The sequence below is a fragment of the Scheffersomyces xylosifermentans genome, assembly GCF_036884685.1.
Source record: "Scheffersomyces xylosifermentans strain CBS 12540 chromosome Unknown RJT20scaffold_2, whole genome shotgun sequence".
Classification (NCBI taxonomy): Eukaryota; Fungi; Ascomycota; class Pichiomycetes; order Serinales; family Debaryomycetaceae; genus Scheffersomyces; species Scheffersomyces xylosifermentans.
Genome location: NW_027042940.1, coordinates 756108 through 782606, shown reverse-complemented (window position 1 = coordinate 782606; position 26499 = coordinate 756108). Strand labels below are relative to the sequence as shown.

Genomic DNA, 26499 nt, shown 5'->3' with positions numbered 1-26499 from the left:
TTGTTCAATTTGAAAAAGTGGAGGCTCGAAACACCACGCAAACTGTTCGAATGGAGATACTTCTGACGCAATTCACTTGTGAACATTAAAAAGGGCTGTCCACCAATCACCACGGATGTTGATCTTTGACTATGGTGACTTACCACAGTTGGAATAAGAATAAAAAGCAAGTCTATCTAATCTTTGAGCCTATATGTGAAATTTTTTACAGTGGTCGTCAGCAGACATTATAAAACCAGAATTTTGATGTCTCAAGAATCAGCTTGTAAGCATCACATCAAGTCTTATTCCATTCTTGAAATTCCTTACGCACATTCCTACGACAGATTATACTGTCTAATTATACACGGGGATTATAGCGGTCTTTTTATCCTCGCAACTGTCTGACTTGAATGAAAGGCACACGCATTTGTCTCAAGAATGCCAAGGAGAAGTCAAGCATTTTCTGGCTCTTATCTAAACTAACGATGGATCGTTCTGGTCTATCGTGGCTCATAACGTTCCCCTCAATGTTATTGTCATTTCTTTTTATCGGGGGAGGGGGGTTGAAGTCTACAAGAACTTCTGAATCCTCTGTGCGATCTTTGCTTCCCAGAGTGGGGAGGATTAGAAGATTGTCTCTTTTTGAAAAATTGTTCTCAAATGAGGTCGATAGCTTCGTATAGAGACTGATTTCTCATTAGACATCTGGGCTGTATTTTTAACGTCCATTGGCTTTATCCCTTGGTAAAATGATTCGACATTATTAGAGGTGGTCTTAATAAATAACAGAAAGTATCTTCTATCGCTGATATTTTCTTAACTGGTTTCTAAGCTAAGGGTTGGTGCGTTCCCAGCATCATGGAGAGAGATTTTAATTATTTGAAGGGGTTGTACTCTATGTGGACCTTACTCTGTTTTCTTTGAGTGATATGAAGGTTAATAGATTATGAAAAAGATATAACTAACAAGAAAACAGATGTAATAAGAGATGGGGTCACTTTGTGTTTGCAAACATTAGAGAAGCTGTGATAATAGAAGGAAATAGGGAATTCTAGGAAATCTTTTTGCATTTGAGAAAAATGCAGATATTGTATACGTTTCTCTGAAGTCATTAATTCACATTAATTCAAAAATTATCAAAAATGGATTGGGATTGATACTATATCCGGGAGACTTGTCTGAATCTTAGGGAGAAGTCGAGAGGGAGTAAATGAAAGCTTTTTGTCAATTTAGAAATATTTTCACTTTTTATCCTTATCTGGTCAATGCTCTCACAACTGTTTAAAGCTCTATACTTAATCAAATTGATTGAACTTTCTAGAAAGATTTAGTCAAAGAATTTCTTGGGTATTATTCCCTTTCAAGACTCTAATGAAAGCACCAACTTTCAATATTCATCTACCACCTCTTAGTATAGGGTCCAAGTTAAGAGAAATACATCCTTGATTACCTAAGCCGTCAAATTTATTTTTTAAGTGCTGCCGATTGCAAATTTTACGACATTGGTTAAAGCACAAAGCGAAAGTGCACTTCCAGAACCCTAGATTGCAAATGCTACACAAAAAATGTTGCATCCTGTTTTGCAATCGCCAAGGTAATGGCCAACTTCGACTTAGGTTACAACTGCTGGCAAAATAACTTGATGCTCACTACTAACAAATGTGTGACCACTAGCATTCCTAGCATTCGTTGCTGACAGTACGCCCTTCTTGCTGATAGCACTCCTGCTGACTTTACTCTTTTCTAACAGCCTCTACTCTATTGTGTTTCTGCCCAGTGGTCTCTCTCATCTCTCACTGTTGCACCCACCCTCTAAATTAATCAGGCCTCTGCTCAACAAAATTTGCCTCACTACGGTCACGCGCGCAGTTGGCCTCTCCACATTTGTGCCCTCACTGATCTCTCACTAGCTCGCACTAGAAGCTGCTACCACAAAAACGCAATGTAAACAACATCCCGTCACCACGAGAAAAAAACAGGAAAACAAAAACACCACTAACATTGCTACCACGAGGAGAGAAGAAGTTCAGTGTATACTCGTCAATTATCACCTCAATTGCAACCATGGACGATAAGGAGTATCTAGAGGAGGGTAAGTTAGATGTGAGAAAGAAAAGCGGTTAATATGTAGCAGTGAGATGGTTTTGATATAGGTCTTTCTTCTCAATGTTGTATTGGTTTGCTGTCCTCACAGCGTCTGATAGCTGAATGGCAAAGACCTCACATTAACCATATATCTATTCACGGCCCTAAATCCAAGAGCATTTCTACACTCATCAGAGAAGTTGAAGTGGCAAGAATACATCGAATTAAGAGAAATAGTAAGAACGGAAGTACTAACAAACTCAGGTTTCGACCCAAAGTCTTTAAAGGTGACCCAGTTAAGAGGAATCTTGAATGAATATGACGTGGAATACCCTTCTAACGCAAAGAAGTCTCAATTAGTGGAGTTGTTCAACGAGAGCATCCTCCCTAGGTCGTCTGAATTGGCCAAAGACTACAAAGCTAAGGTAGCTAATTCTAACGATGTTGGATTCATTGACGTCCAAACTGAAGTTGTAGAGACCGAAAAAGCGAAGAAGGAGAAGAAAAAGAGAATAGTGAAGACTAAGAAGTCAACAGAATTTGTACCTGAAGGCAAGCAAAGCCCAGTGAATGTTCCTGCAATCCCTGAGGTCGAAAAAAACATTGCAATCCAGAACGACACACCTGTAAAGAAGGAAGAAAGTCTCGATATTGAAGACAGCCCCTTTACAACCGAAAATGTATTTCAATCACCCAAAAGCCCATCTAGTGCTTCAAAAGGAAAGAAAAGACAAAGTGAAGGTCCCACTTCCAAGGAAAAGAGAATAAAGTCTCCTGTAGACGTAACTAGTATTCCAGAAGATAAGACACCTAGATCCAAAAAAACTAAGGACAAAGTGGCTATCAAATCTATCTTTGACGATGATGACGATGATGAAATTTTGGGAATATCTAAGTCACCAGTGAAAGCAAGTCTAACACTTCCAAAAGTTGAAAAGGTGGAAAAATTAGAAACACCAGTTGCAGATAAGAAAATAAAATCTCCAAAACCCATCGAGGCGGCTACCCCCAAGTCTTCGAAGAAAGATCTCTTATTTGCTCTGGATGAAAAGTTAGAGGCGCCGGCTGTTAAGCAATCAAGTAAGGAAAAACCTTCAAAGGTTGTAAAAGCTACTCCCAAGAAAAATACGCCTATCAAAACTGACAAGAGCCCTAAGAGTCCAGTGTCTTCTGTTAAGGCTGCTACTCCAAGGCTGTCTAAAAAGTCTCAGTCTACGCGTTCTAAAAGCTCCAAAGTCGACCTTTCTCTCAACTCTAACAATTCATTCAAATCTGTACAAGAAGAGGTAGACGACTTCGATCAAGAATTGCAGAGAATTAAAAATACAGCTCCACCTTCTATTGACATGCAGTTAGCTCAAGAGTTAGGTATTTCTGTTCAGGGAATTCCTTCCCCTTTCGCCAAATCACCTGCAATTTCAACTCCGAAACAAAACGTTGCCAGAACTACATCAGCCATTACACCAAAGCCTAGACTTGTCCCTATAAACCAAGCAATCAGCGAATTGTCTGAAGAAGACGACGACGAAGAAGAAGAAGTAGACGACGACGCAGAAATAGAAAAAATTGATCAAAAAATTACTAAGATTGAACAGGAACTCGATGAAGAAAACGCTATCAAGAAGGTCAAGACAGCACCTCATCCTAAATTGGGCCCTTTATTTCTCACGTTTTTGACGTGGATAATTTTGGTGTCAGCAGGCTTGTTTGGTTACTGGTACAGAGAACAGACTTTTTTGATAGGTTACTGTGGTGAGGAAATCAATAAACCAACCTTCCCGGATACAGACAATAAAGTGTTGAAAACTGTTGGTAACTACTTAGACGAGAATTTGAAGCCCGTTTGTGTACCATGTCCTAGTCACGCAAGATGTTTCCCCAACCTTGAATTGGGATGTTTTGAAGACTTCGTTGAGTTAAGGCCGTGGGACAACTTTATTAAGCCTTATAACAAGAAATGTATTCCTGATACAAAGAAAGCTGAAAAGTTGGAGATAATGATTGATGTGGCATTAGACTTGTTGAGGAGCAAGAACGCTCAAACTCAGTGTGGACAATCTTCCAATAACGAGGAAGCGGGTATCAAGTTAGATGATTTACACGATTTATTGTTGTCAATGAAAGCTCCATATATCACAATTGAAGAATTTGAAGAATTGTGGGAAAGATCTATTTTGGAATTGGAGAAAGAACCCGAAGTAATTGTAAGGCAAGTTTTATCAATTATGAATTGCCTTATTGTGTTGTAATAAGTAATTTCGCTTATTACACATCATAGGCAATTGCTGTGAAAGAATAAATACTAACATATTTAGGCGGGATATCCAAGTATACCATCCAAGGGGGTCCCTTCTAACACTAACGACACTGTCCAAAGACAGGAAACGGACAAGGTTCTTCGATCAACGTCCTTATCAAACCTTAGCATTAAATGTCAACTTCACTACATTTTGATTAGCTCCTTGTTACAATACAAGTATTACTTAATTTCCGTTTTAGTGATCATCGCTGCGATAAAGTATGCCCAATTTGCCTACCAACGGTACAAAGTTGAGTTATTGAAAGTCGACATCATCTACAAGGAAGTCATCAATAAATTGCAGTACCAAGCAAAGTTGTCGAATCAGGTACATGGTAAGATCAAGCCTCACATTGGTGCAAATCAATTACGCGATCTTATCTTGGCAAATGAGCACAATTTGAAGCGTAGAATTAACTTGTGGTCGCAAGTTAACAGCAAGGTGGAAAATAATACAAACATAAGTTCACAATTGATAGAGGACCATGGTGAAATCATGAGAGTGTGGCAATGGATTAGCGAGCTCGCCCAATGAGTTCACAATATGTATGTAGTATGTATATATAACTATGTCACGTATAGAAATTCCAATACAGAAGTATCAAATTATTGATAGATGTTTACAAGAGATAAAACCCATGTCATAACAAGCTGAGGGGTGACTACCACCATAGCGATGGAGTAAAAAGAATAAAAAAGAGAAAAAAAGTAGAGTAATTAGACGAACAATCTGTTCTGCACTAGATAACCAGGGTGCATATGCCAAGCGAAGATCTTCAAAAAAGAGGGTAAATAATGCTTATGCCGTCTGAATGATTAGGAGACACATATCAAGACTATACAGAGATATGTATATATACATGTGAGGCCTCTCAATGTACAATTTCAACAATTGGCGTTTTGGTTCCTTCCACTACACTGGCACTTTTTTTAATACTTTTTCTAAAATTAACAATGTCCATTTGAATCTATAAGAGTTTCCGTATTTGCTGACTAGTGTTCAGAATGATAGGCTACCACGTTGGGCAAACCCCAACAGAGATATCCTAATGGCTTTGCCAAGTAACACAATCCTTCAGTTTCTATACCATCATAACCCTCTAATCTATCCCAAGAGGTACCGATGATATAACTGGTTGGGAAAATTACACCCTGCTTGTAAATAACGGATTTTGCAAACAAGACAGCTCCTCCGACTGAATCCAAAGGAAAAGCATATTCAAAGTCGTCCTTGTGTAATTCCCTTTCTCCGTTGCTGTTCTTCACGTAATCTTCAAAATGATAGATCTTTCCTTTCACGTCATGTGGAACATAATCCCATTGTTCCCACTGACCATCATCCATTTTATCTAATTGTTCCTGGTTTGGCTTAGTACGGTGACCTCTCCAGGAGTTCTTGTCGTAATCGGGGTTTCCACCTCTAACGACACGAGGAACAATGACATCTTTCTTTGACTCGATGAAAGTTGGAATGATCTTTTGAGGGTGATCAAAATGGGTAATGTCTGCATCTATGAACAAAGTGTATTGTTCATTTTGCAATCCATGGTAAAGAAGGAAATTACGGGCACGAGCAATCAAACGACGACGAAGTCTCTGGACACGGTCGTTATGTCTTTCATCTCTGTTAAATCCCTGAAGTGCTTCGATGAAAGGAGCCAGGATTAAGGTAATTTTCTCGATAGCTGGAACATCGTAGATAGTAACGTTGGTAGTGAGGTAATGCTCGACTTTGACAAACTCCTCGTAGTTGTTTATGAGGAAAGCTAAGGAAATGGAATGTTTCTCATCTTCCTTGTATAAGCTTTGCAATGTGGTATAGAAATCGTCAAAGCTACGGTCTCTTCCGTACCCACTGTTTCCGGCGACAGTCAGGAGTATAAGAACGGTTGGCTTGAGTTCCTCGCCGGTGGCCTTTATAGTTGGGCGAGTTGGCTTGAACTCTACCTTGGTGTAGTTAAAATCTTCATCGATAAACTGGCTTCTTGTGAATCTTGTAGCGGCCAGTTGCTCCCCATATCTTGCAGCAAACTTGGCGATTTTATCGTGGTGGCTATGTGAGGATACGACGATAAGCACCAACAACACAAAAGGTATTAAAAGGTACTTTTTAAGTGATGGAGAGCGGATCATGTTTGTATGTATGTGAAAGCTATGCAAGGTCAACCTCAGCAAGCGATTAATTATAAGTTTGTGTGAGAAAAGACAGAAAGAACAGACCAATTACAGTTAACGAATACTTTAAATGTAACCACGGCTGATGAACTACGCGCAAACCCAACTCTATAAATACTGGGCGTTTCAAGAATGTCACTTGTGTCCAAAAAGGAAGCAGATGCAAATAAGTAATCGTGCTTGAGTGTATACTATTTTTACAGGAAGAACTTGTACGGCCAACTAAAAATAAAGTTGTCCATAATAGAGGTAATAAAATACCTATGCGGATGGGTAATGGCGTTCACACAGTTTGGAGGAAGATTTCATAATATTCCGGTTCTGGCGTCGATTGGAAGTTGAGGCGACAGAGTAGTCGGAGCTTATCTGAGAGGAAAGGGTGAACTGAGCACAGTCCAGGCAGGGGGGATATTCTGAACTTCGTTGCATGGAGAGATTTCCCACCACGTTTTGAAGATTAAGGTTAAAGCCCCCCACTTGGAAGTGCAGTTAGCTATCCACAATGTTGTTGGAAGAAATGTGGTCAAGTTACCTCATACCTTTTCGGGAAAACCGTCTGCTGTGTTCGGCCATGGGATAGACAGATAGAGAGGAGCAGAGAGCATCTGCAGCAGACGCTAAAAAAGAAACCGACTTGAAGGCTCTGAAATGAACTCCATTTAAAGCTACTGGCTGAGACTTGATTAGGGGTTAAAACGGACTTAGAGAAGTGAATAAACAGGAGGACCTCTTCTTGAGCTAAACTCGCTGGTGACACGAATTGACGCGATATTCGTAAATACAAAATACGTTATCATGAACAGCCGCAGAGATGAAACTAATACTCTATTTCAGGTATGCGACTTAAGACGTTGGTATAGATTTCATGGCATCTTGTACTACGATATGCCGCCGAGACCTCGTGGGCTATATAGTATCCTCCAAAACGATAAATTTGCGACCAGACTGCAAAATCTGCAGTCCTTAGCGGTATTTTTGAGCAGGCTTTGCATTGTACAGCTGCACAAAAATTTTCCCGTGGTGACGTATACAGGCGCGCCAATTTAGATATCTGCCGTTTTACTTCTATTTATGATCTGATGTCTGATATCTGATAGAATACTACTTGTACCTACTTGGATCTGATGTTCTCTTGTCTTCATATCTCGACATTGTGGTAGCAAGCTCCCACTCAAAAAGGGTGCTAAAACAATAATTCGTTTCAAATTTTTCTCTAAAAAAATTTTTTCTCAACGAGGGAAGTTCTAATCATCCGTCCTTTCCACTCGTTTGCTTCTCCGCATGAGACAGGCACATTTTACTGTGGCCTGTGGAGTTCAACTACTTCGCGATGGATAATGAAAATGTCAACTCATCGCTACGGTTTATAGTGGAAATTTACGTTATCATCTGCCTCATCGTGGATTTCGTGTTGTTATGATGTTAGCAAGAGATCACGGAGTGGCTGATTATCATTCACTGTTAGTGTCCCCTTTGCTCCGAAAAAATTTCCATAAGCCACTCGCCCATTTTCACTGCATCTTATTTTACCCCAAGTGAAATAATAAACCGTAGATCCTTTTGGTTCTTAAAATAACTTCCAAGTGTGGTTTATTATGTAATCGACATTGGGAAAATAATAATGCCAAGATATCTTGTTACTGTTTCTTTAATAGTAATTCTTAATGGTTATAATGCTTAACATATGACATACATAGATTCACTTGCTCTAAAGATCGCATGACTGTTAAGATTGAACGCCTCTCCCGAATTATACTTGACCTTTCACTCAAAGTCTATTCAAAAGCCGACTTGACATACTTTTCTATCATCTTGTCCCTTACTCTTATCCAAGTCATTTGACATCTCCGACATACAGTTTCCTGTACCCCAGCAAAATGCCACGTGACTCAAATCGGACCATAACTGATCTCCGTTTCTAGTGGCAAGCTTTATCTGTTGGCTACGAGATTCCGTTATTGGAGACCCTATCAGAATCAACCCATCACGATGCTCAATCTTCTAGATCTAGGAGACGACATCCTTGTGTCTATTCTCCCGCAATTCTTGTCACCGCAGGACATTTTCTCGGTGTCAACACTCAATAAGTCTCTATACGACTTGTACTATAATTCGTCATTATCTTCAGCGCTCTATCAGCAATTATATAATAAGCTCTTTACAAACAACGATAATAACTTTACACTCACCGACCGTGACAAGCTCAATTGGAAGCAATTGTTTAATTTGCGTTGTTCTCCGAAACAACAAGTGTATACATGGGGTTCTTCCCAGTTTGGCCGCTTGGGCTACTTGATTGACCGTATCGATAGAAGTCATGTAGCATCCAGCAACTTTGGGTATCGGGGAGTTCATACGCCTACAAATGTCCCTCAATTTGATAACCATATCATTACAGATATTGTTGCCAGTGGGTTCCAATTCGTGGTATTATCATCTAGTGGACAAATCGTCACCACGGGTGTTGCTGATACCCCAGGAACCATCAGAGAATCAACACCTGGTCCGATAGGTGATCGTGACTATCATGAGTTAAGGCTTCTGCTGCTGGAAATGCCGTTTTCAGACAATGTGGGCTCGCGGAGAAGTATTCGCAGGGTAGGAATTATGCCGATGCCTGGAAGCAGATACGAGCATGACGTGGTTCAAACACAACCCATACGAACACCTCGAGAAACCCCAGTCAACCCGAACTTAAGACTACCTCCAGAGGAGTTGGCATTTCCTCCGGCGCTAACTGAGCCACCAATTGCTGATACAGTAACTAGTACAGAGAGTTCAACAACTGCAAAGGCTACAAGAAATCCAATACAAGATTCCAATTTTTTGACCACTGTCAAGTTTCCAGATTGCCAAGATGATGCATTTCCAATATCAATATCATGTGGACGCCAACACTATATTGTTCTTGACAATAAAAATAGAATCACGACATGGGATAGTGGATGTAGAGATAACAGCGGTGTGATACTCAGCTTCCCAGGAATTGATCGTAAACTCCCAGTAGTCAAGATATGCGCAGGATGGAATCTATCGTCCTGTTACATATATGAAGTCGGTATTGTGGTATGGTATTCTCGTACCCCTATTACCAAAGATCAATTTGAGGCAGGGAACTTGGTATCAGAGGCGCATTATTTAGTGATTCCTTTCACGAAACGTGATGTGGTTGACTTCACGGTTGGATCAGACTTCGTTTTGTTTATAAAGAAATCCGACAAGAAGCTCTACAAATTCTCTATGAATGCGCATAGTTTGGCCACAAGACAAACAGAAGTACAGAACGATGAATTGACAATGGCTATACAGCCGGTCGCATGCTTCAACAACTGGCTTGTTGAGTCTAACATTCAGAACGGCTCCACAACACAATTTACTAGGTTGAATTGCTGTTATACCAACTTTGTTGTTTTCACCAATGATGATGGTATTCTCATTGGTGGAAAGACACACCTTGATGCGGACGATGACGGATTTGAAAATAATGGAGAGGTGAAAGCAGTCCCCAAGATTCTTCCTGAGCTTCAGAAGAAAAACATTAAAACAGTAGAAATAGGAGATTACCATTTTTTGGCATTGACGAATGATGGAAATATACTTAGCTGGGGTTTAGAGTCGAATAACTGTGGGTGTTTAGGACTAGGTTCCAAGGAGGATGTTGTCATGTCCCACAATAGCAATGAAGCTCGTGATCCAGGCCATAACAGTGGGATGGAGGTGCTAGTGCCTTTGAAGGTTAAGAATCCACCATTTGCAGGTAAATGGGTTTCTATTGCCGCCAGCGGTTGGCACTCAGCAGGAGTCTATGTTGCAGATTAGATTTGATAGCTCAATAGTTAAAAAAAAAAAAACACCTTTTTATGTAACATTGAATATGTAATTGCATCCAAGAGTTTACACTTGAATATTTTGGTAATAAGAAGCTTATCTTTTTACATTCTATTCATCTATGAATAGATGTGACCAATTACGAATGTGAAGTACTATTTAAGATGCAACAGACTTCAAATATAGACATTATCAGAATTTGCAACCAGTCAACAATTTTCAACTTTCTTGGCAAAAATTAAAATAAATTAACAATCTTATATCGCTATTTTCTTATCGTCTTAACTTTATCATATTTATCAACTTTATCAACGTTGTAATAGATCTGTAGTTTTACTCCATTGCCCACCTCATATCTCTCAAGAACACCCAACATGTCAACCATTTATCCCATTATGACAAACCGCGCTACCATACCATATTTATTATTGTAGTTTGTCGACATGTTAGTTAATAGATTATTATAGAGAGGAAGAGAAAAGAAAATATCCTATCAATGAAGGAAGGGAGGACCATTCCATCTCAACTTCAACATAGCCTCTTTCATACCTTCCCTTTATTCTACTATGGCATCCCACTTTAAAAATTAAAATATATCAGCGCTACCATATTGCATTACTCGTAAGCATTATATACGCTATAAATAGGATACACACCTTAAACCAATTACAGCAGTCAACAAGAGCATCCAGATACCCCACGGGAAAGACGCATCAGCACACCACACTATTTTGAACTCACAGTAACACAACAGTCGATTTTTCCCTTGACTCCCTGACTCCTACCAACTCCGAACAGCCACCCCACTCCTCCAGCCCTAACAATTTTCACCCCACCACCACTTATCCACCGAACTCTCAGTACATGGTAGCGTCCCGGTCATACCTAAACGAGAAAGCAGATTCCTCCGAAAGTGTGAGAAACGACAGAAAAAATCTGAAAGGCGTTGAAAGCCTTTGTTAGTTTATGAGGTTCATCTTGAACAGTCATCGTGTTGGAGTATTGTAAGCATACAATAGTCAATACATCTAGTGATATATTTGCAACAGCAGTGCTAATCCAGGAAACTACCGTTTAAAGCGAGAACTTATCTGGTTTTATCATATCAATTGCTGTGTTCTTATACATCTATCGTCAGTGTCTTCGCCGAATCATATAGGGAAAGTACAGGTGTCATAGTTCGAAAGCGCCTTCGGAACCCGTATCAAACATATAACTGTCAGTTATTTGAGCTGCCAGCATCCATTATAGGATAGATCCATCAAGTTAGATATCGATTAGTACATCCTACCCCGGGTTACATCACGTAGTATCTTCATTGTTACTTAACTCAAAACAGGCTACCTTCTGCCTGTTTACATATTACAAGTAATCTCCATTCGTTACCACCGCCTTCGAAATATTTTACTTACATAAACTGCCGAGAACCATATTGCTGTTATCGATCGATTTCATTGATTCATTTAACTGCTAGTCTCATACATTCACATCTTCCTTCACCGTTTGGTATCATCATAACTCACTTTGCATCATGTCATTCAATCCACCAGCTGAATTCTTGTCTCCACATGATTTGAGTCCAAGACAAAGAGCCCATTCTAATAGTATTAACAGCATCGGTTCGCCTGCTCGCATCAGAAGCAACTCTGCCTCCAACGCATTTGCTGCTTCCATTGCCAGCAACATTCCTCTTACACCAACAGGATCCCACCACGCTCACACGGCAAACACCCGTCAGAGGAGATCGTCATCTATCATCCAACACTTGGAACCTGATACCTTGGATACTCAGAACGACCAAGTACTTAATCCCAATGTCAACGCCAACTGGGTTCATCAAAAAGGTGCATGGATCATTCACATAGTGTTAATCGTATTCTTAAAACTCTTCTTCAACTTCATCACTGTGTTAGACAATGACTGGAGATGGACACTTACCAACCTTACTTACAATATTGGATCCTACATAATGTTTCACCAAGTCAAGGGCACTCCGTTTGAATTCAATTCTGGAGCCTACGACAACTTGACAATGTGGGAACAAATAGATAATGGAGATCAGTACACACCAACAAAGAAATTCTTGATGTCAGTACCCATCGGATTGTTCTTGGTGAGCACACATTACTCTAACTACAACTTAAACTTGTTTATATTAAATGGTGTGAGTTGTCTTTGTGTTGTGGTTCCAAAGCTCGCCATTGCGCACAGATTGAGAGTCACTTTGTATTGAACAGCAAGGTGCATTGTTACAACCCCCAGCATCCGGGCTCTATATTGTCAATCTAAGAGAGTTTGTTGTTTCCAAAGCAGCTTGCGCTTGTTTGTTCTTATATAGGCGCCACTGTTCGTTTATCTATGTATCACATTTTTGTAGCTGATAAAGAACTATCTAATTATTATATACCTATATACTCTTATTTCATACATATTTCGAGAGAGAGAGAGTAAGAGTAGTAGCCATGGCCGAAATCACCTTGTTAAGTGTATGGTAGCATTAGACTATAGTAAAGATAAATCAAGAGTAAGCAGTCACGTACCGCTGACGTAATCATGGGTGCCGTGGCTATAAACCTTTTCTCCCGAATAGGACAGCTTTCTTAGCAATTCAGCAGGGTGTGCTATTGAATAAACGGTATTACGAGGGCAAATTCAAGACACACACTCAAGTGACCCAGTCCCCCAAATCTCGATGGGCCCAATAAACCACATAGCCCACAAACTTCCATTTATTTTAGCACGTATTCAATCTGGCAATGTCGACCTGCATATAAATACAATTTTATAGCATCTTTTAAAGATGACTAGACGGTGACGACTCATAAACTACGTAACCAAAACATACTCTGCACCTAGCACATATAATATATAAGAAAAAAACTAGCACAATTAAATACTATTACAATTAAATACTATTACAATTAAATACTAGTACAATTCAATGCTATTACACACGTCCTACACCCATGCCGTTAATATACAATTCTTACACCCTATTTTCTGCCTCCCAACGACTCTAACCTCGTGTCACTCTTTATTCCATTGTTAGTACTTACTCTATAAAATTAATACAACTACCTAACTGACTACTCTGCCGCTCACCCCGGCTCCGTTCACCATTTGTCCTACAATTATTACCACTTCGCACTCTCACACCGTACCTCATCGGTTTCCCCATCCAATTCTTGCTCTTCTCTTTCATCACGTGCTGTTTCCTGACTCCGACGTATCACTGATAAACGCGCGCTGACTCGGGCGTTTTTTTTCACTTCTCCAATTTTCGAATGAGTGCTTGGAGTCAAGCCAATGATGACGGTATAAAAATAGTTTGAGATCTCCTCATGTGTTTCTTTCTGGAGTAAGAGACAGAGTAGTCAATTACATATCGATTGATACATCCGCACAAGCCAACATATTGCACAATGCCATACGCCTTATCTGAGTCCCACAAACAATTGGTCTCCGGCCACTTGGCTGACACCGATCCTGAAGTCGACCAAATCATCAAGGACGAAATCGACAGACAAAGACATTCCATTGTCCTCATCGCCTCGGAAAACTTCACCACCACCGCTGTTTTCGATGCTTTGGGAACTCCAATGTGTAACAAGTACTCTGAGGGTTACCCAGGTGCCAGATACTACGGTGGTAACGAGCACATCGACAGAATCGAGACCTTGTGTCAAGACAGAGCTTTGCACGCCTTCAACGTCACTCCAGACAAGTGGGGTGTCAATGTCCAAACTCTTTCTGGTTCTCCAGCTAACTTGCAAGTCTACCAGGCTATCATGAAGCCTCACGAGAGATTGATGGGTTTGGACTTGCCACATGGTGGTCACTTGTCCCACGGTTACCAAACTGACTCTAGAAAGATTTCTGCTGTCTCCACTTACTTCGAGACCATGCCATACAGAGTTGACTTGGAAACTGGTTTAATTGACTACGACATGTTGGAGAAGACCGCTGTCCTTTTCAGACCAAAGGTTTTGGTTGCCGGTACCTCTGCTTACTGTAGATTAATCGACTACAAGAGAATGAGAGAAATCGCTGACAAGGTTGGTGCTTACCTCGTTGTCGACATGGCCCACATTTCTGGTTTGGTCGCCGCTGGTGTTATCCCATCTCCATTCCAATACGCTGACATTGTCACCACCACCACTCACAAGTCCTTGAGAGGTCCAAGAGGTGCCATGATCTTCTTCAGAAGAGGTGTCAGATCTGTTAACCCAAAGACTGGTCAAGAGATTCTTTACGACTTGGAGAACCCAATCAACTTCTCTGTCTTCCCAGGTCACCAAGGTGGTCCACACAACCACACTATCACTGCTTTGGCCACCGCCTTGAAGCAGGCTGCCACTCCAGAGTTCAAGGAGTACCAAGAACAAGTCTTGAAGAACGCCAAGGTCTTGGAATTAGAATTCCTTGCTAAGGGCTACCAATTGGTCTCCCACGGTACTGACTCCCATATGGTTTTAGTTTCCTTGAAGGACAAGGGTATTGACGGTGCTAGAGTGGAGACTGTCTGTGAAAAGGTCAACATTGCTTTAAACAAGAACTCCATTCCAGGTGATAAGTCTGCTTTAGTTCCAGGTGGTGTCAGAATTGGTGCTCCAGCCATGACCACCAGAGGTTTGGGTGAGGAAGACTTCAAGAGAATTGTCTCTTACATTGACTTCGCTGTTAACTACGCTAAGGAACTTCAAGCCTCCTTGCCAAAGGAAGCCAACAAGTTGAAAGACTTCAAGGCCGCCGTATTGAACGGTGACGACGAGAAATTGAAGGCTGTCAAGGCTGAAATCTCCCAATGGGCTGGTGAATTCCCATTGTCTGTTTAAACTGTTTTACGTTGATTCACGATAATCTAATCTAATAAACAAAGAAAATGCTTCATTTCATACATAGTCTACATGACATATGCAATATTACCTATGGTATAGCACTTCAACTATACGGTATATACCACCTTTTATAAATTAAATAACAATACATGGGATATATAAAATACTAATAGAAGATGACCAATGGGAAACCTCTCATATTTCAACTCATGGCAGTATAAAATCTATGGCTACACATTCTTTTACCTTATACTTGTAATAACATGATATTAAATTACGCTTTCTACTAGAATAGTACCTCCTTTATTGAATCAACTTAGCGTCTCTGAAAATCTTGTCCAAAGAGCCATCGGCTTTCCATTTTTTCAAATCCTCTTCAGTACCTAAACGCTTTCCGTTGAAGAAAATAGTGGGAACCCACTTTCTACCCGAGATTTCGGTGAAAGCAGCCTCCAACTTGGTTGCCTCGTCCTGATCAGCAAATTTGTCCAACTCAATGATGTGCACCTTGTCTCTCACATTGTACTTGTCCCATACCCTGTAGGTATAGTGACAGTCAGGACACCATGACTTGGATAATTGGAGGTATGGGTTGGCTTTGATCAACTCTTGTGCTTTCTTAAGATACTCTTGGGATGCCATATTGTACTTACTGGAAAAAAGAAGTAAATAAGTAAAATCATTTCGTTCAATATGAAAAATGCATTTGTCATTTATGGCCAAAGATCGTTTTGTGGTGTCAACTGTGGCTATAATGTCATAAATGCTAGTGCGACACAATAGATGACAAATTTGACATGTAACTATTTTTTAGTGCATCTTTGGAGATGCGCCGCTTGAAAGAATTACTGGCCAGTTCTCCGTTTTGTCACTCACAGAGACAGTTTGTATATAATGGTACATGTATAAGCTGGAGAGTAAAGTCTGTAAATTGGAATATGTATGACAGTCTGGAGAGGGAATAAATAATCAAGCTAAGGAAATATTCAATACGGGTCTCACAAAGGAAGTTTTGGTTGCAAAAGGCGGTTTGCACCTAAAAAAATCCGCATTGGCTAAACTTACTTCCTGCAATACCTTCCTGTAAGTTCTCGAGAAGTAAGGTTTAAGTGAAATCTGTCCGCCACAGCATCTCTCTGCTCCAATTGGCTTAAGTAACGCTTGTGCGGGGTTGCCGTCTTTCGTCAATACCATTCTTACTTCTGATGATGCAATTAGTTGCAACATGCGCGCCGGCTAACAACTTTTAAGGTAGCATGCATTCCGAATGATGCTTTGCTTCATTACAAATTTACAATTTGAACTTGGATATACTAATATATTATTATTAAATCTAATTAGGAGAATAAATATTTCGTTCGTTGTAAGTCTAAACTTCTAAACTTCCTTTGGTTTATCAGCGTAATCGGATCTACCTTGGTTGGTGGCATTACCATTTCCGTCACCGATTAGTCCATCACCACCTTCATGGCCTGAAAGAGATGAAGTAGATACATTCTCCTTGACTTCGACTTCTTCTTTTTCAAAGTCATCATGTAAGCCCAATCTTTGGGACTCATCTTCAATATCGTGGTATGACAACTTAGGCATAGTAGCTGCAACTCTCCATGGCTGTCTACCATCGACGTAAGCCTTGGCGAAAATAATATCGATTTCTTCCAAGGATCTTCCAGCAGTTTCTGGATAGAAGAAAAAGATGACTGGAATGAAAGCGTAGTTCATAAGGGCAAAAAAGAGGTAAGTACCCCATCTAGCATGGTCAATGAAAACAGGTGTAAACATAACAACTGCAAAATTAGTAAGCCAGTTGGTACAAGTGGAAACAGCGGAAGCGATAGTTCTTGTTCTCAAAGGATTGATTTCTGGAGGGTATACCCATGGCAATGGCAAAATTGTGAAAGCGAAGAAAGTAATGAACAAGAACAAACCGACTGCAGCACCCTTAGCATTCTGTGTAGTATTGTTGATTAAACAAGCGAAAGTGATTGTGAAAGAGACAGCTTGACCGAGGGCACCAACTAAGAATAAGTTTCTACGTCCAAACGTATCAATCAAGAAGAACGATGGAATAGTGGCCAAGGCATAAACTGTAGCGAAAACACCTCCCAAAAGCAAGGACAATTCTCTGTCCAAACCAATGGTCTCCTCAAATAAGACGGTAGAATAGTAAATAGCAGCATTACATCCAGTAAATTGTTGGAAAAACTGAGTAGAAGAACCGACAATCATTCTTTGGAAATGTTGAGTCTTTCCTCCTGTGAATAAGTCTCTGAAACCAACTTGTACACTGGAAAATTTTTCGACAGCCTCAGTAATGACAGTTGCCTCTTCATGAACTTCACGATCATCTGCTGGCAAATCTTTTAATGCAGATAAAACTACAATAGCCTCCGTATTTCTACCACGCGAGATTAACCATCTAGGGGAGTCTGGCAATTGTAAAATACCGAAGAATAAAAAGAGTGCAAAAATGATTTGAAAGGCAACTGGTAATCTCCATTGGATTGAAGTATCCACATGAGACAAACCATAATCTAACCAGTAAGCAATAAATGTACCGACGGCAACAACAGCACCCTCCATGGTAACTAATCTACCTCTGTTTTCAGCACGAGACATTTCAGATTGCCACACTGGAATAGTAGCAGTATTCAAACCATTACCAATACCTGTAATCACTCTACCAATGACGAATTGACCTAAGGGCCAATGAGGAGCGAATGGAGTCACTGAAATAATGGTACCAATTATAATGATAAACGAACCTGCGATAATTAACGGCCTTCTTCCAATCTTCTCACCTCTAAATAATGCGAATAAAGCACCGAAGAAACAACCTAATTCGTAACAAGATGTAACAGCACCTCTAATGGTACCACTGTTCTTTGTAGCGGGAAATTCCTGGTTAAATTGAGCTCCCGTGATTAATCCAGACATTAAACCTTGATCATATCCGAAGAGAGAGAAACCAGTGACTGAAACAATGGTAATTGCAGCTCTTAATTTCTTTCCCCTGAAGCCACCAGTATTAGTTCTGGCTTTGAGGAAGTCTAAGTATCCCATTTTATTGTGATATTATGTATGTGTATGAACTGCGAATTGTATAAATAATTAAACGGGCGTTTCAACTACCTTTAATATTATTAACTCTAATTTCAAATGGTATTTGTGCAAAATAACCTGTACGAAAAAGATACTAGATTGGAGACTCTCATATCTTTGTTGTAGGAGGATTAGCCATCTTATTTATATTGCTTTGTTGACAACTTACTGTGTATATTGGCCCCGCCATTTGGTATTTCAGTACTCCACGTAGAGTATTGCTATAACATTTCTGTCTGTGCTATTATTATTATTATTATTATTATTATTTTTTATCCGGCATGTATGGTGCAGTATGACGTATTCTGGACCGAGTTTCGCACTATCAATATGTACGGATATTCCGACCTTGTCCCAAGGACAAAACATGTACTTTTTCTTAGCTTGCCGAACAGCTTCCAAGTTTGGAAGTAAGTATACTCTATTTGGCTTGTAGAAGTATCATTTGATTTAGGCCAAGGGGTAACACTATAGCTTGATAGTTAAGCGGGAAAGGATTATCGGTTGGTCCTCATTTCCCCACAGCTTCTGAGAGGCTTTAATAATCTTATATGAGAGAGACTCAGAATTTACAATATAGAGCGCCGTAAACCTTAAGTATCATGCATCAAAAAATGAAAAATTTTCTTTAATGTCGCCTAAACTTCCCTCTGACGGAAATAGAATACTAATATTCAAAATTTTACCCATGAATTAAACCCAAAACCCTGACAAATAATAATAGTGGGGGAGTAATTTTTATTTCTTAACGAGCCAGCCTTATCCCGAATTTTTTTCCTTTTGTCAGGGACCCACATCCTTGCAGCGCAATTGGTATTATTTCAATTTCTTGCACCACCTCATTTAAGTTTTGAGTAAGTGGAGAAGATATTCACCGCGTGAAATGAAACAGTAGTGATGGCTCTTTCACGAGGAGGTCAATGGACTAAACAGTCGAAGGTAGTTATACCCCAAACGCTCCTAACCGTTCCTCCCCCTCGGAATAATACTTCACCCATCTGCAAGCATGATATAATCGTACACAAATGGCTGAACATGTACTGTAGTGAATTTTTGAAATATTTTAAGATTAGGCAATACACCAGTGTTCAAATAACACAATAGGTCACAAAAAATTCTGTAGATAGATGTGGAAGTGAGATATGGCGTCTCCTTGAATTAAAACCAGTGTTCCTAATTCCGTGTCGTCTACAATAGTACAATTTTCCTATGAAACCTAGCTCTCCGGGTTGACAACGGTCTCAAGCTCTAACTCCTGTCATAAGGCTGAGGTCAAGCCCAGTTTCCAATAGCAGCCTTGTCTATTTTTCCCAAAAGGGAAAGCCCAATACGTCAAATAATGAAAGGGGGGTAGTATAGAGGGGTTCTTCTCAGCGCGAGGTCCGATGATTATCCGCTTGGCACTGAATTGGGGGATTGGGGTGTAGTATCGATTGCTGTATTTAAAACATGTTTCATTCGTTCCTTTCCAAGAAAAAGAAAGTAGTAGTCACCATAATACGGGGGTATTCGATGACATGACGTCAGGCTTTCGTGGCACGAATGCAGATAATATAAAGGTACAATTCGTGCATATTGTTTCCAGATGGATTGAGCGATAACAAAGACTGCTGCAATCGTGGTCTTACTAAAATGTTACAAGAATCCGCTCATCTTACATACCCATTGTATATGTGCAATTAGTCAGCTCCACCTCTAACCTTCAATAATAAAATGTGCAATGCTACATTACTCCATCATTCTATTGAGGGTACCTTAAATGAATCAAATTCCTAACCTAACCTTGTTCACTAAACTAAAACTCTATCAATGTTTCTAAACATGTCTAACACACTAAAATAGTGACCCACTATTCCCAATACGACACAGATGTGCCAAATATTATGACTGGCTAAAAAGTAGTCGACCCACCACAATGAAAGGAAATCACGACTATATGGAGTCATTGTTGGGTTCTTTGGGAAGTGTTCTGAAATAATCTCTTTGAATCTTGATTCCTCTTCGTCATCGGGAAGGTGCTTTTCCTCAACCAAGTCCATTTCCTCTTCTATCACCTCCATTTCCTCTATTCCACTCTTCTCTACATTGTCCATGAATACGTCTCTACTATCGTAATGGTGATTACAAGTAGAGTTTTGTTCGATAATCACATCATATCTCCATCTTTCAGGAATTAACCCTCCATAGAAAATGACTCCCAACCAGTACCACAGGAAACTCTTGTAGACGAGAGGAATAAAGAACCAAAAGGCGTACGAGACACCTTCATAGTAGGCCATACACAAACCAGCAGTTGCACCCAAGAAGGCCAAGCCCATAAAGAAGCCAATTCTAATAGATCTGCACTCTGGCTTATCGAAATATGGCGACCAGTTGAAAATGAACCCAGTCATTCCACAAATCGAAGAGAAAGTAATGTACGTAGCCAACAACTTTGGATAGTTGTACAAAGAGCAATATTCGGCAACGATAATGGAGCAGGTGATCAACACAGTAATTCCAGTATAGTCAACACAAGCACAAGTGGAACGGATAGGTAAATGGGCAAAACAAGAGTAAGTGTGCCAAGTTATAGAACTAACGAGACATTTAATAGCAGCTGCGAAAAAGACATACACCGCGAGATTATCATGGAACGAGTTCACTTTGTAGACATCTGTACTTGGGAAGTGCCATAATGCCAAATATGAGATCAAGAAAAAGCCAAAGATGTGAGTCCAAATATTCATAGTTTCATTATGGTTGAAATGGAAAATAGACTTCAACATGCTCGAGTGATGTAATGAAAATCGATAGCCATGAATAATATATTTATTTTCTCTCCAACTTAAAGGCATTTCATAGTAATGCAAATATCTCGTTTCTGCTGACTTCAATGCCTTGTTGAAGTTGAAAAATCTCAATTGAAGCAATGAAGAGTCAAGGTCGTAGTCAACTTTTCCTTCTGGTTTATTGTCCTTGATGAAATCATCTATTTGGAGAAGTTTATCATCAAAGTATTGAATTGTAGTTATGATTTTGCGTGATAAGACTTCCTTACGGTTCGAAGAAGCGGTTTCCTCCTTTTCGCTGCCACTATCGTCCGCTAAGTTTGAGCTGAATAAGTAGTTATACTGATCGTCCAAAGTCTTGTACAACATTTCCAAATTAGTGAACGAGGTCCTTAAAACGGAATCTTTGATCACGCTGAGTCTTTGGTGAATCAAGCTCAAGTTGCTAATAGAGTAAGACTTAATTGAAGACATGCTTGCGGTACTGCCCCTTCTTGACCTGGAAACAGTATCTACCATTGTTGACAAGTTCTGTTCCTTGGCCTTCTCCGTCTCTTCCGACTTGAACTTGAAGAACTGTTCGAAATTGTCCAAACGAGACTCGATGGATGCTACGAACTTGTCTAGCTTGTCCACAAGTAACTCTTCAGTGCTTATGGAGTCTCCACGATCCGAAAGTCTTCTGAATCTCTTTCTCAAACCCGATTCGGGAGAGAGATGCTGGTCAAGCAGCACATCTCCATCCGGCTCTACTTTTGTGGTCATTTTTAGCGCTTTCAGCTATTAGCTGCACTTTGCAATTGACTAGATTCTACTCCAACCTGGATATATCCTGGCTGATCCTTATAGCTTGACGTTAAACGATAGCCGACCACAAGGACATCTGAAACATATTTCCAAAACCGACTCAATAAATCAGGCCAACCACATGAACAAAAAAAGAAACGGCCCAATCTATTGTTCCTGCATTGATATTATGAGGTGAAAAATAGGAGAAAAGATTGAGAGATTGCTGTTATATACACGCAATATACTGTATGACTGTATGACAATGATTCCTGTTGATGGTTGTATAGGAATAGAGAGAAACCGGTATGGAGACTGTGTGTAGAACTGTACTAGTAGTATATACAATACTATACAAAATAGTATATACAATACAATACAGTATATACAACACTTTTTTAGGTATAATGTTTTGTTTTTTCTGGTTAGCTACTTGGCATGTGGAAGTTCGTTCTCGTTTGGAGCAAAGTAGTCGAAAAAACGTGAAATGGGCTCAGAACAATCTGGTTTGCTCCCCTTTTCGTACAGCACAAGTCCGGATAATGCGATGGTGGTATGTATTTCAGTGGGACTAATATGCATCTTTACACTACGCACACGCATAAAACGGCATTTTTTTAGGACTTCGCGTATGCTCAAAGATTGCTGGTTGATGGATAATTGAAGCAAGAACAATGCGGCAACGAGCCGAAGGAACCTAGATATTCACCATAAAGTGTGCCAAATACATGTTCCAAAGCTGACACATTGCTAAAAGTATATTTGACCGTCATTAAAACTTTCCTGACGGGAGACCCTCGTGTACTTGGCTTCACTTTTTGTTTTGCTTAGGCGACGTCTTATCACTGCATAAACGAACCGTTAGATCCCACCTCTCTCTTTGGCATATGGTGTATGGTTGACAGTCGCTGAAAATTTAGCAATGACACCGACAATTCACGAATGCTGTACTCCAAACTAGCCAAAAGGCACGCGGGCTAAATACTTCTCTTAACTGCAACACTACTAGTTTCCACCTAATGTTATTGAAGAAACCCACAGATGATGTAATATTGGACCACATGCATCCCTATTTTATTATGTAATTATTAATCATCCAATGTGTTAAATTTGTTAAGCATTAAATGTATTAATTATGTAAATGTATTATGGAAATGTAATTTAAATAACCAGGTTGTTCTCTCTATGATGAGAAATTAATTGGCTTGTAAATTAGAAATATGAATGTAGGGAAGTCGTAAATGAAGACAATGCCGTACAAGAATGCAAAACTTAAATGTTATATTTAAGTATTAATGGAACAAACAAGGCATGAGATGCAATTACATCTGAACTTGCAAATCAGGCACAGCAGGAGGTTTATATGTTGGTGCATGCTTTAATCTTTCAATGGTGGAAAAGTCGTATAAGGATTTCCTTAATGGCTTCTTGGTGATTTTGAATGTGGCAGTCAATTGGTTATAAATCTTTCTACGTTCTTCGTCAGTCTTCAAAATAGTAGAGTCCTTTCCTTCAGCATCGAAGAGAAATTCCATCTCAAACTGGTGTAAATCGGTCAAGTCCTTGGTCAAGTAATATTCAACAAGAACCTCGTCGATGTCCAATAATTTGATGACATCTTCTTCAGTCATCTTTAAGACGCAGTTTAAGATCTTACGCTTGTCATACTGGAGTTCAGCATCGTAAATGTCTTCGTTTTCGAAAACATGTACCAAGTTTTCAAGCTTGACCCATAAGTTCAACATTTTAATGAAATACCATCCCCCGAACTCGTATCTTGTCAAACCTCTGGAGTATTCGAACACCAATCTGTCGTGAATAGTTGAAGGAATGTAAACTGGTACACCTCCCATCATGGAGTATTTCAAAGGAGATAACTGGTCTAATTTATAGAAGTGCTTACGACGATCATTGTAGACTTCGACCTCGGCCTCTTGGCCTTCAGGCTTCTTTTCAATTTGGGCCAAGGCGAATTTTTTCTCGTATTCGTCTGGGAGAACTGCAGCGGATTTACTGACAGCTGTGATGTCAATATAGATTCCAGAATCAACGTCAACAAATCTTGCGTCAATGTGGTTTCCTTTGGTAGAAATACCACGGTTATGGATATAAGTGCCAACGTCAATTAAAAATTTTCCGTATCCTTCAGTAGGGTCCTCAACAACCAATGTTTGGTTATAGTCTCTAGCTAAACGAGCCAACTCAACAACTGGCATCTGAATATCGATGTCCACATCAAATGGAAACATTAATCCATCCCAGTACCAAGATAATAATGGACCATGCATAATCCAGGTTATGATACCCTTTTCTTCGGCAAATCTATTCCAGTTTCTCAACAATCTGTCCAAGATAATGTTGGTTCTCTGATTGAGGTCATCTCTAGTCCAACCTTCTCTCTTGTAGTTCAATGCACCATCGAAGAATCTCCAGTCATAATGCCAGCCCCATTCCCTGTCACGGTTTCTTTCATCATCGATACGAATGGTGGCCATTTTAAAGTAAGTTGGTTCGTCGGTATCTGTGTGTTGAGCGCAATCAATTAGAGAGTTGTAGTACAGTTGGTACTGAATAGAAAGACTGCCGGCTGGTCTGCTCTTATAAAACTCCATTTGCTCATCAATAATAGACTGAGAGTAGCTGAACAACTCAGCTGGTATTTCCAATTCACGTGAAGCTGTTGGATCACTCTGCTTTCTAATGGACTTATACATTCTATAACCCTCGTCAGTTGGTGGCAAGTATTTAGGAATGATATTTTGTTTCAATTTCTGAAATTCGGTTAAGTGATTCAAAGTCAAGACTGTCTCATTGGTTACTTGCTTGACGTCAATACCGTTGCTCGATAAGTAGTTGTCAATGAATGGAGAGTTAAGTAAGCGTTGGTTACTCTCCATATCCACGTCAAACTCATATGTTCCACCCTTTTCGCCACCGTTCAATATGATCACACGGTAAGGCTTGGGCAAGTGAGTTAACGCGTAAGCTCTGGCCTCAAAAACACGAATATCGCTGTAGCTACGGTCATCATGAGAGGAGTGTCCATGAATGATAACACCTGGCAACTGCTCTCTGTGTTTGAAACCAAGCTGCTTAATTTTTTCCTCAGGAAAGTCCTGGTTATCGGTACAAAAATAACTTGGGTCTGGATTATTGTTAGTGTTCTCCAGGAGAAATTCACAATTAATTCTCTCATCAAGTGGTTTTTTCAATTCCAGGTTCAAAATTGAGACATCCATCCAATCAGCCCAGTTGAAAGGTAACTTAATTGGATTCTTGAAATTGTTAATATCGAGTTGTCTTATTTGAGCTGGTTTCATCTTGAGATATTCTGTTCTGATCTGGTTCAAATACATGGAAAGTGTGAACCTTGGGTCATAATATAATTCATTGACATTTGACCATGAATCCTCACCTTCATACAGTTTGAGGAACTTCTGCACTGGAACTTTAATGTCGACTTCTGTAAGCTCAGTATTGGCTAACCAGAATCTATCTTTGTCCTTCTCCACTCTTCTGAACTTGGATTTCACCACCTTTTTGAATTCAGCCGAGTGGCTAGAATTGAAACCCAATAATTCTATGACTGATTTTTCGTTTGTGAAGTTGACACTGAAACTGGAAACATCGGAGTCAATAAGTCTATAAAATGCAAAGTATACGGCGTTGAATAAAAATAAGGCAAGTATCAACACTCTACCCGGTCTGGGTACCTGTCTTGCGACATGTCTAGCCACCACTGCTTTGGCTAGCTTTAGGGACATGGTGATGTTTGTGTTCTATAACGGCTCCACGAAAAGGAATGAATGGGTAAAGTACAAAGTCTAATATAATACAGATGGTGTTTTGAAGGTCGAAGTGTGAATTATGAGCGAACCTTTTGCCATACAAGCCATACAAACTTCAAATATGTAAACGACTCCGCTGTGTGTCAATCTTGGAACCGCGAGAGTATAGCTGGTATTACTGAGTCTTGGCTGGATGAAATACGACTTAATTAGAATAACACCACTACCTACTAATACTTGTCTACAAAAGAACTAGTTTCAGAATGTGTTAGAATGTCCCATCTATATATATCAATCGCAAATTCCTACAGGATGGACACTAAATTCTTCGCTGTGTATTACAAAGATCACAAACTTTCCAAAACTTATTTTTTTATTTTTAGAGAAGATGGTAATAGAGGCTCATTGTAGTACATGTACCTGACTGCATCACGTGGATATGGGATGTTTTGACCATATAGAAGGCAGCTATAACCTATTGTATGGTGTTTGCCAAGTCGTGTGACGTTGGTAATGAGTACATCTACATGAAACGAAACTCAGGTCATAACAATGTTGCAGAAGTGATCTATTCTTAGAATTGTTGTCAATAATTGATGTCTTTGGTGGTAGACATATTTCTTTTATAACCTTGCAGTTGAGATAATAATGAGATCCACTTGCTCAGTTACCTTCCCCAAAGGCGCTATTGTTCACTAGGATTATAATTTCTTTTTTTTCTCGCCGCCAGAAAATAATTCGAAATAATAACTCAGTATCCAATCAAAGAAGAAAATACCACCAGCTTTAGTCCACACGATGAATTACCACACTTGAAAAAGAGGTGGGAAAATTTTTAATCTCAC

General features: G+C 39.8%; 9 protein-coding genes across 9 annotated transcripts; 4 read left to right on the top strand and 5 right to left on the bottom strand. All coding sequences in view use genetic code 12, as the record gives it.

Moving 5' to 3' along the window:
• The first annotated feature begins 1933 nt into the window (after positions 1 to 1933).
• RJT20DRAFT_125592 (uncharacterized protein) lies at positions 1934 to 4989 on the top strand. Its single transcript, XM_064916531.1, has 3 exons — positions 1934 to 2074; positions 2332 to 4276; positions 4383 to 4989. Exons 1-3 carry the CDS (start codon positions 2047 to 2049, stop codon positions 4519 to 4521), a joined length of 2112 nt encoding a protein of 703 aa, XP_064775818.1. The 5' UTR covers positions 1934 to 2046; the 3' UTR covers positions 4522 to 4989.
• A 370-nt stretch (positions 4990 to 5359) lies between these two features.
• Positions 5360 to 6499, bottom strand: RJT20DRAFT_133203 (uncharacterized protein; the record flags this gene model as incomplete). The annotated part of the gene is made up of 1 exon (XM_064918205.1): positions 5360 to 6499. One exon carries the CDS (start codon positions 6497 to 6499, stop codon positions 5360 to 5362), a length of 1140 nt encoding a protein of 379 aa, XP_064775817.1.
• A 1628-nt stretch (positions 6500 to 8127) lies between these two features.
• On the top strand, positions 8128 to 10650 carry RJT20DRAFT_26192 (SCF ubiquitin ligase complex subunit). The gene has a single exon (XM_064919425.1). It carries the CDS (start codon positions 8531 to 8533, stop codon positions 10358 to 10360), a length of 1830 nt encoding a protein of 609 aa, XP_064775816.1. The 5' UTR covers positions 8128 to 8530; the 3' UTR covers positions 10361 to 10650.
• An 852-nt stretch (positions 10651 to 11502) lies between these two features.
• ORM1 (sphingolipid homeostasis protein) lies at positions 11503 to 12883 on the top strand. Its single transcript, XM_064919423.1, has one exon. The coding sequence runs from the start codon at positions 11901 to 11903 to the stop codon at positions 12600 to 12602; it is 702 nt and encodes a 233-aa protein (XP_064775815.1). The 5' UTR covers positions 11503 to 11900; the 3' UTR covers positions 12603 to 12883.
• A 762-nt stretch (positions 12884 to 13645) lies between these two features.
• On the top strand, positions 13646 to 15373 carry SHM2 (glycine hydroxymethyltransferase). The gene has a single exon (XM_064916530.1). It carries the CDS (start codon positions 13792 to 13794, stop codon positions 15202 to 15204), a length of 1413 nt encoding a protein of 470 aa, XP_064775814.1. The 5' UTR covers positions 13646 to 13791; the 3' UTR covers positions 15205 to 15373.
• Positions 15374 to 15879, bottom strand: RJT20DRAFT_125585 (thioredoxin-like protein). The gene has a single exon (XM_064916529.1). It carries the CDS (start codon positions 15847 to 15849, stop codon positions 15511 to 15513), a length of 339 nt encoding a protein of 112 aa, XP_064775813.1. The 5' UTR covers positions 15850 to 15879; the 3' UTR covers positions 15374 to 15510.
• A 622-nt stretch (positions 15880 to 16501) lies between these two features.
• On the bottom strand, positions 16502 to 18738 carry HGT10 (glucose-inactivated glycerol proton symporter). The gene has a single exon (XM_064919421.1). It carries the CDS (start codon positions 18268 to 18270, stop codon positions 16585 to 16587), a length of 1686 nt encoding a protein of 561 aa, XP_064775812.1. The 5' UTR covers positions 18271 to 18738; the 3' UTR covers positions 16502 to 16584.
• A 1361-nt stretch (positions 18739 to 20099) lies between these two features.
• Positions 20100 to 21845, bottom strand: RJT20DRAFT_144284 (uncharacterized protein; the record flags this gene model as incomplete). Its single annotated transcript, XM_064918722.1, has 2 exons — positions 20100 to 21742; positions 21782 to 21845. 2 exons carry the CDS (start codon positions 21843 to 21845, stop codon positions 20100 to 20102), a joined length of 1707 nt encoding a protein of 568 aa, XP_064775811.1.
• Positions 21846 to 23188: 1343 nt separating this feature from the next.
• RJT20DRAFT_92378 (LicD family-domain-containing protein) lies at positions 23189 to 25630 on the bottom strand (the record flags this gene model as incomplete). Its single annotated transcript, XM_064921430.1, has 1 exon — positions 23189 to 25630. The coding sequence occupies one exon, from the start codon at positions 25628 to 25630 to the stop codon at positions 23189 to 23191; it is 2442 nt and encodes an 813-aa protein (XP_064775810.1).
• Between the last annotated feature and the right edge of the window lie 869 nt (positions 25631 to 26499).